The 19450-nt window shown below is 39.7% G+C and overlaps 1 protein-coding gene across 1 annotated transcript in view; it reads left to right on the top strand.

The window, feature by feature from the left end:
- Nucleotides 1-18405, top strand: part of Ndufs1 (NADH dehydrogenase (ubiquinone) Fe-S protein 1, 75kDa (NADH-coenzyme Q reductase)) — a 33257-nt gene extending 14852 nt beyond the window's left edge. Inside the window, 10 exon segments of the mRNA XM_013009267.1 lie at nt 576-690; nt 2284-2429; nt 2713-2841; nt 6343-6586; nt 8824-8825; nt 8987-9141; nt 12343-12518; nt 14330-14464; nt 14554-14626; nt 17939-18405. Of these exon segments, the coding sequence (XP_012864721.1) occupies nt 576-690; nt 2284-2429; nt 2713-2841; nt 6343-6586; nt 8824-8825; nt 8987-9141; nt 12343-12518; nt 14330-14464; nt 14554-14626; nt 17939-18030 (1267 nt within the window). The 3' untranslated portion in view covers nt 18031-18405.
- Nucleotides 18406-19450: the final 1045 nt, after the last annotated feature.

Below are 19450 nucleotides of genomic sequence, written 5' to 3'. Positions count from 1 at the left end.
TTGTAAGTTTTAAGATTACTCAGATTAGAAATTTAAGAAACTTTTTTTTTTTTTTTGGTATGCAGAGGATTCAATCTGGGACTTTGCACATGATAGGAAATGCTCTTATCACTCAAGATGCACCCCTAGCTCCAAATCAGACCTTATTAGATAGTAGTTTGGTTTTAAGAATTGCTCATAAAATAATCTTTACTATCCCACAAAAAGTTGTGGGATAGTAATATCTAGAGATTTATTCTAGTTGTCACTTTAACCAATTGTATATTTATAGATTTTAAACCTGAAAATTATAGTTGCTGGCTGGGTGCTGATGGCTCACACCTGTAATCCTAGCTACTCAGGAGGCTGAGATCTGAGGGTTGCAGTTCAAAACCAGCCCAGGAAAGGCTGTGAGACTTACTACTTAGAAAAAGCTGGAAGTGGTGTTGTGGCTCAAGTGGTAGTGTGCTAGTCTTGAGCAAAATAAAGCTCAAGGACAGTGTCCAGGCCCTGAGTTCAAACCCCATGACCAACAACAAAAAATTATAATTGCTTCTTTACTGAGATTCTATAAATGATGTGTTTCTTTTGTCTAGATTTGCCTATGATGGGCTGAAACGTCAAAGACTTACTGAGCCAATGGTCAGAAATGAAAGAGGGCTTTTAACCTATACCTCCTGGGAGGATGCACTCTCTCGTGTAGCTGGAATGGTAAAATTTTTAAATATTAAAGAAAAGGAGTGAAGAGAGAGAAAAGGAAAGAAATATAAAATAATTAGTGTGCAACTTTTAAGAAATAGTTTTGCCATAAGTTAATGGAATGGGTCTCTCTGTTTTGTATTATAAAGATTATAATTAATCTTCCATTTGATAGTTATGATTATAATTAATCTTCCATTTGATAGTTATTGAAAGCTGTATATTAGATGTTATGCTGAATATGGGAATATAAAGACCACGAACACAAAATCTTTACCTACCAGAATGCTATTGTTTAGAAAGAAACATACTAAGTAGGTACAATTTGTGGACTGATTTGAGAGAAAGCACATAGGAATAAGAGACCTAATTAAAACAAGAGTACCAAGAAGCCTTCCTATAAGATGTTGTTTGTTTGTTTTAGTAAATCCTGAAAATAAATATGATCTTGTCAGCATAAGAAGAGAATTGGGGGGCGGGGAAGGTGGCTCAGTGGTAGAGTGCTTGCCTTGCATGCATGAGGCTCTGGGTTTGATTCCTCAGCACCACAAAAGCAGGAAAAGCTGAAAGTGGTGCTGTGGTCAAGTGGTAGAGTGTTAGCCTTGAGCTGAAGAGCTGAGGGACAGTGCCCAGGGCCAGAGTTCAGGCCCCATGACCTACAAAAAAAAAAAGAAGAGAATTGGGTCATACCCAGTGGTTTATGTGTGCTTAGCATGAATGAAGCCTTGTGTTTCATTTCAAAGAAGAAAAAAAGCAAAAGGAATAGTTTTCTGGATAGAAAAGTCAAGATAAACACAGAATTAAGGCCTAGAGGGGATAGTACTTCAGAAGTGGTCACATTTCTAGTAACTGACTCCATAATCTTCATTCTCTAGACTTCATTTTTCAGCTCCTTTGTTCCTAACTAGAAGACTTCCCTCTAAGATGATAACTAGCTTTACCTCACACGCACCTCTACTGTTTGCACTTTTAGATTAGATAATAAAACTAAAAGTGTGTTACTTTCTTGGTACATAAGAATGATTATTATTGCTGGGCACCGGTGGCTCACACCTGTAATCCTAGCTACTCAGGAAGCTGAGATCTGAGGATCATGGTTCAAAGCTAGCCCAGGCAGGAAAGTCTATGAGACTCATGTTTTTTTTTTGTCTGTTGTGGGGCTTGAACTCTGAGCCTGGGTGCTGCCTGTCCTCAGCTCTTCAACTCAAAGCTAGTGCTCTACCACTTGAGCCTAGCTCCACTTCCGATTTTCTGAATAGTTTATTGGAGATAAGAGTTTCAGGGACTTTTCCTGCCTGGGCTGGCTTTGAACCGTGATCCCCAGATCTCAGCCTCCTGAGTAGCTAGGATTACAGGCGTGAGCCACGGGCACCTGGCTGTCTGTGAGACACTTATCTCCAATATACCACTAGAAAACCAGAAGTGGCGCTGTGGCTTAAGCGGTAGAGCGCTCGCCTTGAGCTGAAGAGTACAGGGACAGCGCCCAAGCCCAGAGTTCAAGCCCCATGACTGAGCAAAAAATATATATATATATATATTCTTTCTTCTGAGCAACTCATTGCTTACTATATGTTTGTCATTGATTTGCTTATTATCCATTTCTAGTTGCAGAGCTTTCAAGGTAAAGAGGTGGCAGCAATTGCCGGTGGTTTGGTGGATGCTGAAGCCCTGGTAGCTCTGAAAGATATACTGAATAGAGTGGATTCTGACATCTTATGTACTGAAGAGATCTTCCCCACTGCAGGAGCTGGGTGAGAAATAGGAAGCTATGGTCCAGGTTCACATTATTTCTTTCAATTACAGTTATGTGTAAAAGACATTGGTGGTATACAGTGTATTCTCCAAAATAGTCACCAGTGCCATTTTACTTATAGACCAAAATGAAACCAAGAGCTAAAGGAGAATTTAGGAGATTTAGTTAATAATAAGTATTAGAACTTTGTTTTAATTTAGACATGTTTCATGAAATTTTGGGGGAGTGCCAGGTGTTTTCAGCTTTAAAGAAAACTCATATTTTAAATATTGTATTTCTAGTACGGATTTGCGTTCCAATTACCTCCTAAATACAACAATTGCTGGTGTGGAAGAAGCAGATGTAATCCTTCTGGTTGGTACAAATCCACGTTTTGAAGCACCACTATTTAATGCTAGAATTCGAAAGAGGTTAGTAATATATAGAGTTTTTTTTTAAGTATGTGATTTTTTTTGTTTGTTTGATAAATATTTTAGTTGATTCCTAGTATTCATTGTAGTCAGACTAAATAATTACTAAAGGTAATTGAAGGACAGTTTTAAAAAGGTCTGTCTGACTACCTCCCACCATATCATCTCTTTAATAAATTTATTTTTTATTAAATATATAGTAATATATATTTATATACTTTTTTTTTTTTGCTGGTCATGGGGCCTGAACTTGGTCTGAGTGCTGTCCCTCAGCTCTTTATCTCTGGGCTAGCGTTCTACCACTTGAGCCATAGTGACACTTCTAGCTTTTTCTGCTTATGTGGTGCTGAGGAATTGAACCCAGGGCCTCATGCATGTCAGGCAAGCACTCTACCATTGAATATTCTTAATATTGGGGTTTGACCCAGGGCCTTACACTTGCTAATTAAATGTATTACCACTGGAACTATGCCCCATTTTGTTTTCAAAATAGAGTCTCACTATTTTTTCCCAGGCTGGCCTTGAACTAAGTAACTAACCCACTTCCTTCCCTCCCTCCCTCCTTCCCTCCCTTCCTCCCTCCTTTCCTCCTTTCCTTTTCTCCTCCTTTCTCACTCTCTCTAAAAATGCAAGAATTTATTTTGTAATTATAGACTTAGAAACAATTGGCCTTAATTTTTTTGTTTGTTTTGTTTTGTGCCTGGGTTGAATTCAGGGCCTATATGCTGTCCTGAGCTAGTTCTTTCTAATGCATTTGAACCATGATCCTCTGGATCTGGTTCAGCCTCCTGAATGCTCAGGCCTTGCGTTTTGGTAGCTTTGTTTTTGGAGAGTGTCAGTTACTACAGTTTGAACTCAGAGCCTTATACTTGCTGACTGGTCAGGTGCTCTATTGCTGACCCATCTTTCTAGTGTATGCCTGGACCATACTCCTATTTTATGTTTCCCACAGTTGAAGTGACAGGCAGATGCCTCCATACCCAGCTTCTGTTGAAATGGACATTCATGAACTTTTTTCCTCCAGTCTGGCCTGGAACCATGATTCTTTCACTCCCTCCCAAGTAGCTGATAACGATGCGTGCCACTGTTCCCAGCTGTTCGTTGAGGAGTGCTCTTGTGAACTGCTGGCCTCAAACAGCAGACCTCATGATCTAAGACTGCCAAGTAGCCAAGATTACACACTTGAACCTCATGCCCAGCTCTGTTAGCTTTTTACTTTAAAATAACTTAGGATACTTAAAATAGTCTTAAAATTCTCATTTACTTATATTATTTACAAATAATGTTAAATGAAGTTAACAATATGCCATACTTTATGGTATATACTCTTTGTACAGATATAGACGTGAGTATAATTTTCTGAATTATCTGGAAATAACTTACAAACATAATAGCCTTTTATTCTTAAATACTTCAGTGTATGTTGCCTAAAATAAAATCATTCTCTTAAGAAATTTAGTATTAAAAAAAAAAAAAAGAAATTTAGTATTCAGCCAAGAGCCAGTGGCTCATGCCTGTGTTCCTAGCTACTCATGAGACTGAGATCTGAGGAATGAGGTTTGAAGCTAGCCCTTGCAGAAGGTCTGAGAGATTTATACCCAGTAGACCAGCAAAAAAACTGGACTAGAGGTTTTATTCAAGTAGTAGAGTACCAGCCGTGAGTAAGAAAGCTGAGTAAGACCCAGAGTTTAAGTACCAGTACTGGTATAAAACATAAAAAACAAGAGGAGGGTAGTGGGGAAAGGAAAGAAAAATCCCAATATTGATATAAGATCACCTAATCTACAAAAAAGAAAGATTTAATATTGATACAAGTTACGTAGTTCACAATTTATATTCAGCTTTCAAAAAGTTTTCCAGGGCCGGGCGCTGGTGGCTCACGCCTGTAATCCTAGCTACTCAGGAGGCTGAGATCTGAGGATCACGGTTCAAAGCCAGCCCGGGCAGGAAAGACCGTGAGACTCCTATCTCCAATAAACCACCAAAAAAAAAACGGGAAGTGGCGCTGTAGCTCAAAGTGGTAGAGCGCTCGCCTTGAGCTGAAGAGCTGAGGGACAGCTCCCAGGCCCAGAGTTCAAGCCCCACGACCGACAAAAAAAAAAAAAAAAAGTTTTCCAGGGCTGGGATGTAGCTCAGTGGCAAAGTACTTGCCTAGCAAGTGCAATGCCCTGGTTCCATCCCCAGTACCAAAAAAGAAAAGACAAAAAAAAAATACAGTTAAAAAAAAAAAAAACCAACCCTTGGGCTGGGAAGGTGGCTCAGTGGTAGAGCACTTGCCTTGCAAAAAGCTTTCCATAATTTCTGATATAACAATTTAATATTTTCAGCCGGGCGCTGGTGGCTCACGCCTGTAATCCTAGCTACTCAGGAGGCTGAGATCTGAGGATCACGGTTCAAAGCCAGCCCGGGCAGGAGAGACCATGAGACTCCTATCTCCAATAAACCACCAGAAAACCGGAAGTGGTGCTGTAGCTCAAGTGGTAGAGCACTCGCCTTGAGCTGAAGAGCTGAAGGACAGCACCCAGGCCCAGAGTTCAAGCCCCACGACCAACAAAAAAAAAAAAAAATTAATATTTTCTGTTCAGCATCCAAGCATCCATTCTAAAGTTACACTTTGCAAGCAGTGGCATGACTTTTCAGAGCCCCGTTTTGTTTGCAGGCTTTGCTTGTATGCACCTACATGTTTGTCAGTGTCAGTACTGGGCCTTGAACTTGGGGCTGGATTCTATCCCTGAGCCCCTCTCTCCCTATCTCTCTCTTTCTCAATGTTAGTGCTTTATCACTTGAGCCACAGATCTACTCCCAGCAATTTTTTTTTCTTTTTGGTAGTTCATTGGAGGTAAGAGCCTCACAGGCTTTCCTTCCCTGGCTGGCTTCAAACTGTGTTCTTCAGATCTCAGCCTCCATAGTAGCTAGGATTGTAGACATGAGCCACCAGTGCCTGGCCCCAATATTTTTTTTTTTTTGAGACTTACTAAAACCATGTAATTTAATGTCTACATTGGGAAACTAAAAAGAGGTAGCTGTTTATTATTTCCTGCTAACAGATAAAAACTAGTACTGTCAACAAACCACAATATGTGGTCACACTTAAAATTTCATGAAGTAAGTAGATCCATAGTTATTGAGTGCAAATAATATATGCATAAGTTCATTTACATGAACTGTTGCCATTAATAAGTAAAAAGATAATTGCTATGCAAATACTGTGAACTTAAAACTTCAGATTAGTTATTCTGAGTCTTTGTTAGCATTTACAATTAGCATCCCTGTGTACCAAATTAGTGCATTGAATTGCTTTGGCATGTATTTTTGTAACTATTACATAAATTATGTCTGGTAAGGATAATTACTCTGAGTTCTTCTGTACTTAACATTTTGTAATTGTAAATAGACATAGGATCTTACGTTGTTGAGACAAACTTGTATTTTACTTATTTAGCTCTTGAGACAAACTTGTATTTTACTTATTTAGCTCTAAAAACAATGTTTTTATTTCAGCTGGCTTCATAATGATTTAAAAGTGGCCCTCATAGGCAGTCCAGTGGACCTCACTTATACATATGATCACCTGGGAGACTCCCCCCAAATTCTGCAGGACATTGCTTCGGGCAGCCATTCATTCAGCCAGGTGATCTCAAGTTATATGTGTCTACCATTATTGTTCTTTATTTTAAAAATATTGCTATTTTTTAAGTTTACTAGCTTTGTAATAACAGAATGGTTATGATTAGAAGTTTTAACAGTAACGCAAAAGGACATGGAAGAAAGTACAGCATGGGGCTGGGGATATAACTCACTGGTAGATGAACTCTTGCCTCTTCCATGTGATTCTTCAAAGAAATCTCATCCTGTATATTTTTGCCTGTTCGTGGCAGTATTGGTGTTTGAACTCAGAGACTTACTCTGTCTAGGCTGGCTAGCCTTGTTTTTTTGCTGTCTGTATTTGAGTAGGGTATCAAGAATTTTTCTGCTTGGGCTGGACTCAAAATGCTATCCAGCTCTCAACTTCCCGAGTAGGTATGATTATAGATTTGAGCTATTGGCACTTGGTTCTATGTTTTTTTTCTTCTCTGTTCTTTATGTAACTCATTAATCTTTTTTTAAAATTAGGTTTCTAATTTCTTGAGATCTTGTTTCCTGAGAATGTCTATTATATTCCTGTTGAAATAGTTTGTTATAGTCTAAAATAATACTTTGATCATACTTGTCATACTATTTTCCGTTTTCCTTTTGTTTTCTAATTGCCATTGCTTGTTTGAACTTGGGACTTCATGCTTGATTGGATTGCTTGCTTGGTTTTTGCTGTATATTTTGAAGAACCTTGTGGACTTTGCTCTGGTTGACTTCAAACTTGTCTTCTGGATTTCAGCCTCCTGAGTAGCTAAGATTATAGGCATGAGCCACCAGCACCTGGCTGCTCATTTTTTGAAGTGAGAAAGAGTATGCTAGTGTGTGTGTGTGTGTGTGTGTGTGTGTGTGTGTGTGTGTGTGTGTGTGTGTGTGTGTGACAGACAGAGAGTCAGTTCTTGGACTTGAACTCAGCACCTAGATGCTGTCCATGAGCTTTTTTTTGTTCAAGGCTAATACTCTATCATTTTCCACTTTCAGTTTTGGGGTAGCTAATTGGAGATGAGAATTTCATGGACTTCCTAGCTTTGTACTAGCATCCTCAGATCTCAGCCTCCTGAGTAGCTAGGATTACAGAAGTGAGCTACTGGCACCCAGTTTAATTCTCTGATTTCTTTTAGCTGTTGTTTGGGAGACAAAGTCTTGCTAAGTAGCCCAAGCTGACCTTGAACTCACAGTCATCCTGCCTCAGACTTGTCAGTGCTAAAATTACAGGTGTACATCATCATGCCTAGCTATATGCCAGTTCTTTTCATTGTGAGCAGCTATATAGTTAGAGTTTAGTTCACTTGCAATACTTTTTTATTTTTTGGGGGTCCGGTCGTGGGGCCTGAACTCTGGGCCTGGGCGCTGTCCCTCAGCTCTTCAGCTCAAGGCTAGCGCTCTACCACTTCAGCCACAGCGCCACTTCTGGCTTTTTCTGTTTATGTGGTGCTAGGAATCGAACCCAGGGTCTCATATATGCAAGGCAAGCACTCTACCACTGAGCCACCTTTCCCAGTTCTTCATTGTTTTGTACCAGTCCTGGGGCTTTTGCTCAGGGCCTGGGCTTCTTTTGCTCAAGGCTAACATTGTTAATTGGAGATAAACAGTCTTATGGGCTTTTCTGCCTGGGCTGGTTTCAAAGATCCTCAACTCTCAGCCTCCTGAGTAGCTAGGATTACAGGCGTGAGCCACCAGCGCCCGGCTGAAAGCAAATTTTTTTGTTGTTGATCATGGAACTTGAACTGTGGGCCTGGGTGCTGTCTCTCAGCTCTTCAGCTCAAGGCGAGCGCTCTACCACTTGAGCTATAGCGCCACTTCCGGTTTTCTGGTGGTTTATTGGAGATAGGAGTCTCACAGTCTTTCCTGCCCGGGCTGGCTTTGAACCGTGATCCTCAGATCTCAGCCTCCTGAGTAGCTAGGATTACAGGCGTGAGCCACCAGCGCCCGGCTGAAAGCAAATTTTTTTGTTGTTGATCATGGAACTTGAACTGTGGGCCTGGGTGCTGTCTCTCAGCTCTTCAGCTCAAGGCTAGCACTCTACCACTTCAGCCACAGCGCCACTTCTGGCTTTTTCTGTTTATGTGGTGCTAGGAATCGAACCCAGGGTCTCATATATGCAAGGCAAGCACTCTACCACTGAGCCACCTTTCCCAGTTCTTCATTGTTTTGTACCAGTCCTGGGGCTTTTGCTCAGGGCCTGGGCTTCTTTTGCTCAAGGCTAACATTGTTAATTGGAGATAAACAGTCTTATGGGCTTTTCTGCCTGGGCTGGTTTCAAAGATCCTCAACTCTCAGCCTCCTGAGTAGCTAGGGTTACAGGCATGAGCCCTGCTCATTTTGTTATTATTAAGATGTTATTATACAGAGAGGTTACCATTTCATAAATCAGGTAATGAGTATATTTCTTTCTTACGACAGTTTTTCCCTTCCTTTACTATTACCGTTTCCCACTCCATCACTGCCCACAACACATTGAATTTTTTATACTAATAATACTGTTGCATTCTAAAACTCTTTAACTCTTTCCCAGGATTGCGAGCCAGGTAGCTGCTTTAGACCTTGGTTATAAACCTGGGGTAGAAGCAATTCGCAAGCACCCTCCCAAAATGCTGTTTCTGCTGGGAGCAGATGGAGGTTGTATCACACGACAGGACTTACCAAAAGATTGCTTCATTGTTTATCAAGGTAAATAGCACCCATGATCCCCAAAACAGAAGAGAATTTGTGTGTGTGTGTGTGTGTGTACTGTTTTTTTGTTTTTTGTTTTTTTTTTGAAATGGTCTTGTTATGTAGCCCAGGCTAGCCTTGAACTCCCCCTGCCTGCCTCAGCCTCCTAAGCGCTGGGATTCAAAATAGGCACCACCATGCCCACCTTGTGCCACAACATCTGATTCATTGTATATAGTAAACTGTTTAGCACTAGGAGTTGTAGCACATTATGAGGTGAGCCTACATTTGTGTGTGTGCGTGCACGCGCACGCGTGCTTATGGAGTAATCACAAAAACTATTTGGTGGACTGAATTGTTTTGCATTTGAGATTTGTCTCCCCCAACCAATTCTTGAAAACAATCCACTGGTATTATCATAATGTCATAGTTCACATCACTAAGAATAATTACCTTCTGTTACTTAAGAATTAAGAATTAGGGCTGGGAAGGTGGCTCAGTAGTAGAGTGCTTGCCTGGCATGCATGAGGCTCTGGGTTCGATTCCTCAGCACCACATAAACAGAAAAAGCCAGAAGTGGCGCTGTGGCTGAAGTGGTAGAGCGCTAGCCTTGAGCTGAAATAAATGCTCAGGGACATTGCCCAGGCCCAGTGTTCAAGCCCCACAACTGACCAAAAACGAAAAAACAAAAACTAAGAATTCGAAAATTAGAAGCAATCCTAATGTTCATAGGATTAGTTAAATTATGTCTTATAAAGTACACACATAATCCTGAGGATTGTAAATTCAAGGCTAACATGGACTACATAGTAAAACACCCTGTGTCAAATAAAGAATATTTACATTGTTACTAAGAGAAATCACTTTTATACAAGCAGTGTGAAATTATTTAAGTCCTTCATTAAGAGGACATTTAGTGAATTAACCTTTCGTTGTTGTGTGGAGATCAAACCCAGGGCCTGGGCATATTAGGCAACTTTTCTACCACTGAGCTACATTCCCAGTCTTTTTTTTGGGACAAAGTCTGTATGTAGCTCAGGCTGGCTTAAACTTACTTTGTAGTCCAAGCAGGATTTCAAATGTCCATCCTTTTGCTTTCACCTCTCCATTGCTGGGATGTAACCATGTATAGTTACTTTAGTGAATTACATTTAATATAGAAATGTGTGGATTGGGTAGGGCACTGGTACCTCATGTCTAGCTACTCAGGAGACTGAGATCAGAGAATTGTGGTTTGAAGCTAGCTCAGGCAGGAAAGGCTGAGAATCTTATCTCCAGTTAACTAGCAAAAAGCTGGAAATGGAACTGTGGCTCAGGTAGTAGAGCACCAACCTTGAGCAAAAAAGCTAAGGGACAGTCCTGAGTTCAGGCCTTGGTACCAGCACAAAAAAACAAATCTGTGGTTTTTGAGATTTGGTCCATTTTTTTGAGTTCTACTTATTGTAAATGTAATTAAGTTCTCCTGGAATAGATGAATTATTGTGTAGCCTGCCTAAATATTACACAGATAACAGTGTTGCATAAACTTCTACAGTAATTATACATAATTTATAATAGGCTTTCATTGGCATGAAATGTCTTATAGAATATTTTAAAGCTTTAGTTTGATGTAGTTACACCAAAATGGATACACTAAAACCCTGTTCTTGCTGGGTGCCAGTGGCTCATGCTTGTAATCCTAGCTATTTACAAAGTTACATGGTTACAAGGTTCAGAGCTGGCCCTGGCCGGGTCAGACAAATCCAAGAGACTCTGAGCAAAATGCTGGAAGTGGAGGTGTGGCTCAAGTAGTAGGTCATCAGCTTCAAGTGGAAAAAAATAAGAATGTAAGACCCTGTTCAGGCCTGAATACTGGCACAAAGGACAACAATTCCAATAAAATGATAATACTCAGTAGTATCTCAAATCCTAGTGGCACCAAAGGAAAAATAAAATTAGAGTAACAAGACTTATCTATATTGTGCAACCTTTTTTTGTTTCATCATGGTGCTTGAACTTGAGGCCTGGGCACTCCCTGATCTCTTGAGCTCAAGGCCAGCACCACATCCAGTTTTCTCGTGGTTAAGAGTCTCATGGGGGCTGGGAAGGTGGCTCAGAGGTAGAGCGCTTGCCTTGCATGCATGAGGTCCTGGGTTCTTCCTCAGCATCACATAAGCAAAAAGAAAAAAGCTGGAAGTGGTGCTGTGGCTCAAGTGGTAGAGTGCTAGCCTTGAGCTGAAGAGCTGAGGGACAGCATCCAGGCCCAGAGTTCAGGCCCCATCACCGGACTCCAAAAAAAAAAAAAAATCTCACAGACTTTTGTGTTCAGGCTGGCTTCAAACTGTGACTCTAAGATCTTAGCCTCCTGAATAAGTAGAATTTACAGGCATAAGCCACTGGTTCTCTTTTGAGTAACCTTTTCTTTCATTGGTTCTATAAAAATATTAGTGGATGATAGTCTTTTAGAATATTCTACATTTTTTCTTTAGGCTGTTTTTATTGTTATTACTCAGAATCCTGTCTTAAATTTCACATCCCTCCACTAACTGGTATATCTGGTCATTACCATTTTGTAAGTAGTATTCCTCTTACACGCATGTTGTATGTTTGTCCACTATATATGTGTGAAATACGTATTTTTGTATTTATACAAAATACTTATTTTTGTATTTACACTGTTGGTGATGAGATGGACTTTAAGTACTCATCTAGTACTGTATTGTTTTAATTAAAAAAAATTACAGGTGGCTCACACCTGTAATCCTAGCTACTTAGGAGACAGATATGAGGATCGCAATTCAAAGCTACTCCAGGCAGGAAAGTCCGTGAGACTTTTATCTCCAATAAACCACCAGAAAACTTGAAGTGGCACTGTGGCTCAAATGGTAGAGCGCTTGCCTTGAGCTGAAGAGCTCAGGGACAGCACGCAGGCCCAGAGTTCAAGACTCACAACTGACAAAAAAAAAAAAGTGGAAAATAAGGGGCATATATATAGTTCAGCAGATTGATTGCATGTAAAGCTCTGAATTTCTTCTTTAGAGTCAGTTATAAAATTGGAATTTTTAAAGTTTTATACTTTAAAACTTTTTTGAGACACAGTATTAGTATGACCTTAAACTGAAGAGCCTCCTTCCTCAAACTCCCAAGTGTTTTCATTATAGATGTGGACCACATACCTGGTTTACTAATCATTATTTTTAGTAAAATCCAGCACATCTTTTTTTTTTCTTCTTTTCATAGGACATCATGGTGATGTTGGAGCGCCCATAGCAGATGTTATTTTCCCAGGAGCTGCTTACACAGAGAAGTCTGCTACATATGTTAATACTGAGGGCAGAGCTCAGCAGACTAAAGTAGCAGTGACACCACCCGGCTTGGCTAGAGAAGACTGGAAAATCCTAAGAGCTCTCTCTGAGGTATTATTTTTGAGACATTTCTTAGTAGTGTTGCTTAAGGAATATTGGCCATATTAGCTTATTAAAATTCATAACCAAGCTAGTGGTTTACAACTGTAATCCTAGCTACTCAGGAGGCTGAGATCTGAGGATCATGATTTAAAGCCAGCCCAGGCAGGAAAGTCCATGAGACTTTTCTTTCCAGTTAACCATCACAAAACTGGAAGGGGAGCTGTGGCTCAAAGTGGTAGAGCACTAGCCTCAAGGAAAAAGACCTCAAGGATAGCATCCAGGTCCCAAGTTCAAGTACCATGACTAACAAAGAAACTGCTGTGTTGAAAGCCTTTGTTAAACTGCTTAAAGATAATAAAAACATTCCCAAAAATAATAAAATAATCTTCAAACTAAAAAAAAATTATATATTGCCTGAACTGCAAAGAGGATCTGAATAGATTCTACGCTGGCAAAAAAAAAAAAAAAGTCTCATAGATTTTCCTCCCCAGTCTGGCTTTGAATCTTGAGATTCTCAGATCTCAGCCTCCTGAATGACTAGGATTACAGGCATAAGCTACAAGTGTATGGCCTGAAGTAGAATTTTTGACATTTGTGTTTCTCACTTGATGGTTCCTTAAAAATTCAATACCTGCTACCAGGTACCAGTTGACAGTTGATTTTAGATTTATTAGTAATACTAATGCATAAATATAAAAACAATGCACATATGTTTGTATGTATAATATATATAAAACAAGTAAACTATACAAAATGAAAAAATATTTTAATCATTTTTTTCAGTGTGTGTGCTGGTCCTAGGGTTTGAACTTGGCATGAGTGTTGCGCTGAGCTTCTTTTGCTCAAGGCTGGCATTCTACCTCTTGAGCCACATGTCACTTCTGGCTTTTTCTGAGGAGTTTATTGGACATAACAGTCTCATGGACTTCCTTGCCTTTGCTTGCTTCAATACTGTGATCCTCAGATTTCAGCTTCCTAAGCAGAATTACAAGCATGAGCCACCGGCAGCTGGCTAGTTTAAGCATTTTTTGTTTGTTTGTTTATATGTTCGTTGGGGAAGGGGATTGAATACACTGCTGGCTCTGCCCTGGTATTTTTATTTTTATTTTTTTGGCACTAGTCCTAAGGCTGTAGTCCTGGGCACTGTTTCTGAGCTTGTTTGCTCAAGACTTGCACTCTGCCACTTGAGCCACAGCTAGATTTCTGGCGCGTGCGTGCGTGCGTGCGTGTGTGTTTAATGGGAGAATAGAGTCTCATGGACTTTTCTGCCTAGGCTGGCTTTGAAATATAATCCTCAGATCTCAGACTCCTCATTAGCTAAGATTAATAGGCATGAGCCCATCAATGTCAGTATTGGGACATGAAATCAAGCCCTCACTTTTGCTCAGTCTTCTTGCTTGTAGCTGGTGTTCTACCACTTGACCCACACATCTAGTTTAGCTTTTGGAGATGGAGTTGCACAGGCTATTTTGCTTGGGCTGGCTTTAAAATGTGATCATCTAGGCCTCAGCCCCCAAAGGAATTAGGATTGCAGGAATGTACCTCCCAATTCTGCTATAACATTTTTTTTGGGGGGTCAGTCCTGGGGCTTGAACTTAGGGCTTGGGCACTGTTCCTGAGCTTCTTTTGTTCAAAGCTAGCACTCTATCCCTTGAGCCATAGCATCACAGCTGGCTTTTTCTGTTTATGTGGTACTGAGAAATCGAAACCAGGGCTTCATGCATGAAAGGCAAGCACTCTACCACTAAACCACATTCCCATCTCTAACATTTTTTAGTAGTAAAGCTTCGTGTCATTTTTATGGATCTGTTCTGTTGTAGATTGCTGGTATGACTCTTCCTTATGAGACTCTGGATCAAGTGAGGAGCCGATTGGAAGAGGTCTCTCCAAATCTTGTTCGATATGATGATGTTGAAGGAGCTAATTACTTTCAGCAAGCAAATGAGCTCTCCAAGGTAAAAGCTTGTTTATTTGCAGTTTTCATAATGGTATGTTTACCAATGTAATAGTACTTGTTTTCAGTATTACTATGGTTGTTTTGCAGCTAGTGAACCAGCAACTGCTTGCTGATCCCCTGGTTCCACCTCAGCTAACTATAAAAGACTTCTACATGACAGGTAACTATCAACATGACTGCTGAATATGAAATATGAGAAGGAATCGAAGAACTTCATTTTGTATTAAAAATAACTAGCTGGTAGTTAGTATTTACAAGTTGGGCTTTTTTTTTTGGTCTGGTCCTGGGCTTGAACTTAGGGCCTGGGTATTGTTCCTAAGCTTTTTTGCTCAAGATTAGCATTCTGCCACTTGAGCCACAGCTCCACTTCTAGTGTCTTGGTGGTTAATTGAAGACAAGAGTCTCGTGGACTTTTCCTCCCAGGTGGCTTCAAACCTCGATCTTCAGATCTTAGCCTTCTGAGTAGCTAGGGGTACAGGCATGAGCCACTAGCACCCAGCATTTACTACTTTTAATCTGAAGATTTTCAAACATCAGAACTAATACAATCTGATTGGACTGTTTGTTATTTGTTGTTGTTTTCTTTTCCAGTCTGGGGATTGAACCCAGAGCCTTGTACATTCTTGGCATAGGCTCTACCACTTAGCTACATTCCAGCACTATTACTTGTTTCTGGATGTAGCCAAAGTTTGAAAATCCAGAAAGATTTAGTAGATTTTAGATTTTACTACTGTGAATAAAATTAGTTCATGTAGTAGTCAGTCTGGAAGAATTATTGAATGGTAAACAGCAGCAAAGATTTATTTTTTTGAGAATTATAGATAGAAAAATCAAGTATTAGCTGGGTGCCAGCTATTCAGGAGGCTATGATCTGAGGATTTTAGCTCAGAGGCCTACCTACACAGGAAAGTCCATGAGACTTATCTCCAATTAACTACAAGGAAACAGGAAGTGGCACTGTGGCTCAAAGTGGTAGAGTATTAGCCTTGTGCAAAAAAGCTCAAGGACAACAGTACCCAGGCCTTGAATTCGAGTCCCACAACCAATAAGAAAAAAAGTGGTCAAATTTTTAAATGTGGGCTAGTAAGTGCCTCTGATATAAATTGCTAGGAAAAATTTTTTCTACAGATTTCAAGGCTGTTGTTAAAATATTTAAAATAATGATTTAATTTTTAGGGTAGTTTCCTACCTGAGAGCATATAGAAGGGGTGGGCATGGTGGTATATGCCTGCTATTAGGGAGGTAGAGATTAGAAGGACTTTGGGTTTAGACTAGGTAGGAAAAAAAAAAGTTAGAACCTATCTTAAAATAGGCCTGTAGTCCCAGCTACTGGAAGGATAGGCAGAGAGTTAGAGGGTCTCAGACAGAGGCCAGTCTACACAAAAATGACTTTATCTAAAAAAAATAACTGAAGCAAAAAAGGGCTGGGGTATGTGGCTGAAGTGGTATAACACCTGTCTAGCAAGCTTAAGGTCCTGAGTTCAAATGGTAGTCTTGCTAAAAGAAAAAAAATTGAACATAAGACTACATATCATGTTGTTTATTATCCATTTTTCTATGATGGACATCAAATGATGTAGGGTGGCAAATATATATTAAAGCAATTGCTGTACCACTGAGGTATGGCCTCAGCTCCAGGACAAACACACTCTCTCTCTCTCCACATATATATATATATATATATATATATATATATATATATATATATAAAATTTTTGGCAGGCAGAATACTGGTGACTAATTCCTGAATTCTAGCTACACAGGAAGCTGAAAATCTGAGGATCATAGTTCAGAGTCAGCATGAGCAGGAAAGTCCGTGAAACTCACATCTCCAAAATAACTAGCAGTTGCCAGATTAGGGGCATGGCTCAGCTCAGGTGGTACAATGCTAGCTGAGCAAATAAGCTAATAAGCAAGTGCAAGGCCCTGAATTTATACCTCAGTACTGGCTTTAAAAAAAAAAAATCAATGTAGTTTGTGTGTAAGATTGGTTTTAATAATTTTGTTTTCTTTTTGTTGAACCCATAGGGTAGGTTTGTTTTAGAATGTATTCCTTAGCTTAATACAATGAAAAATCATTATGACTCTACTTATACAAAACAACTACAATTTTTAAAAACATTTTTTTCAAAATGCAGTAGTGGCACACACTGGACATTAATGAGAGTGAACTATGCAACTCATGGGTAGAGATGGAAAGGAGAGAATGGGAGAAAATGAGGGAATAGATGACATTATGTGAAAGGAAATGTACTCAATACCTGACGTATGTAAAGGTAACCCTGCTGAATATCACCTCTAAACAACAATAAAGTGTAAATTAGAAAGAAAAAATACATTTTTTTCATTCATCTTTCAGGGATAGGACTTGAATTCTGGGCCTCGCACTTTCACTTAGCTTTTCTGAAATCAAGGCTGGCACTCTGTCATTTGAGCCACACCTCCACTTCTGATATTTTGTTGGTTAATTGGAGATAAGTGTCTCAGGGTTGTCTGCCTAGGATGGCTTTGAAGTTTGATTCTCTCTACTCAGTTTCCTGAATAGCTAGGATTACAGGCATGAGCCTTTTGTATCCAGCCATATTATTTTTTATTTGCCCAAAAAGTAGGACTATTCAGTTAAAGTTAGGATTTTTAAGGTATTTTTATAATGGTATTATGACCTTTTTTATTTTTTGTGGGCAGTTGTGGAGCTTGAATTTAGGCACTGGGTTTTGTTTTTAAGCTCTTTTGTTCAAGGCTAGTATTGCTCTACTACTTGAGCCACAGCTCTACTTTCAGTTTTCTGCTGGTTAATTGGAGATAAGAGTCACTTTCATGTCTGGGCTGACTTTGTTTTGTTTTTGTCAGTCGTGGGGCTTGAACTCTGGGCCTGGGCGCTATCCCTGAGCTCTTCAACTTAAGGCGAGCGCTCTCACTTGAACCACAGCGCCACTTCCGGTTTTCTAGTGGTTTATTGGAGATCAGAGTCTCACAGACTATGCCAGGCTGCTTTGAACGGTGATCCTCACATCTCAGCCTCCTGAGTAGCTAGGATTACAGGTGAGCCACCAGTGCCTGGCTCTATATTTTTTTTTATAAAGTTGTATGTTGTCCATCTGTTCAATGATTGATTATTGCTAGAGGTAGTTACTAAAAGCATTAAGCCAATATGGAAGTTATCTTTAGAATTTGTTGGTTAGATATAATTACAAAGAGTCTTAATAGTCCTTTTTTGAGTAAGTGCAACATTTAAGTTTTACTGTGTGCTTTTTAAAAAGTTAAACATTCTTGGGGCTGGGAAGGTGGCTCAGTGTTAGAGCGCTTGCCTTGCATGCATGAGGCCCTGGGTTTGATTCCTCAGCACCACTTAGTAGAAAAAGCCGGAAGTGGCACTGTGGCTCAAGTGGTAGAGCACTAGCCTTGGGCCCAGAGTTCAGGCCCACAACTGACAAAAAAATTAAAAAAAAAACAACTCTTAATTATTTTTCAGATTCAATTAGCAGAGCCTCACAGACAATGGCCAAGTGTGTCAAAGCTGTCACAGAGGGTGCCCAGGCAGTAGAGGAGCCATCCATATGCTGAAAGATCTATTTGGAACCCAGCTTTGGTACAGATACCGAATGGACAGTTATATTGGAGTATCTCATAAACCTTATCTCTTTCAAAAAAATGACATAATATTTAAGGCTATGCATACCTTGCTTGTTTGAAAATAATATTGCAATTATCAAAGAACTTGTCAGCTTCAAATTTGTATATTGTGTGTAAATGTTTGATAAAACTGATGTGTAGGGGCTGGAGATGTAGGCCAATTCAGTGGTAGAGTATTTGTCTAGCATGCATATGAGGCCCTGGGTTTAATCCCCAGCACTGAAAAAAATCTGTATACATTTACTCTTTCCTGTAAAAGTGGTGATAAGCTTTGTGATAAATACAAAGAAAACCTTAAAATGTGAATCATCTTGTTTATTTTCATATATCATTTAAGCCTGTTGAATGGATGAGACGAAGAAATCTTCCAGGACTGGAGACATACCATAACATGGTAGGGTGAGTGTCTGATAGAAGGCCCCAGCACTGCAGAAAAAGAGATACAGAAGCCTTTCATTAAGGCTCACATTTTTCTAATGCCAAAGAAAAGATAAAAGCATTCTATCTTACTGGGCAAATAGGCCTGGTTCAGTTTGCTCACACCTATAATCAAGCTATTCAGCAAGCTGAGGTCTGAGGATCTCACTTCAGAACCATCCCAGGCAGCAAAGTCTGTAAGACTCTTATCTCTAGTTAAGCACCAATAAAGCAAGAAGTGGAGCTGTGGCTCAAGTGGTAGAATGTAAGCCTTGGACAAAAACACTTAAGGATAGTGCCCAAGCCCTGAGTTCAAGCCCCACAGCACACACAAAGTGGGCACATACCAAAAAAATCATATACATATATACATACATGCCATATGCATATGTATACATGCATGTACCATATACATATATACAGTATGTGTATGTGAATATATGTCATGAACGGTTATAATAACTGGTAATTATTCAGTATTTTCTATGTGATTTGCACTCTAGTTTGACATGCATTTTCTTTTGTCCTTGCAACAACCCTTGAGACAGTATTATTTTATTTATAAATGAAGAAACTAAAGCTCAGTGAGAAGTAGCTTGTCCAAGGCCACACAACAAAAAAAGTTACCAGCAAGATTTTGCTCTTGTTTTACTCCAGAGTCCATTGTTCTTCCCTGCTGTACATAGTTCCCTTTCATTAACACAGATTCTAGAGATTGTTATTTCTAAGGATTGTTAAGGAGCTTAATGGTAACACATTTTTTTATTCTCTCTTGATTCTTTTTCTGTAATTTCACCATTTATGTAGCATTTTTCTTTGTATAACAGAACACATACATTGGGGCTGGGAAGGTGGCTCAGTGGTAGAGCGCTTGCCTTGCATGCATGAGGCCCTAGGTTCGATTCCTCAGCACCATACAAGCAAAAAGAAAAAA

The sequence above is a fragment of the Dipodomys ordii genome, unplaced genomic scaffold (assembly GCF_000151885.1).
Source record: "Dipodomys ordii isolate 6190 unplaced genomic scaffold, Dord_2.0 Scaffold1, whole genome shotgun sequence".
Classification (NCBI taxonomy): Eukaryota; Metazoa; Chordata; class Mammalia; order Rodentia; family Heteromyidae; genus Dipodomys; species Dipodomys ordii.
This window is presented reverse-complemented; position numbering and strand designations above follow the sequence as displayed.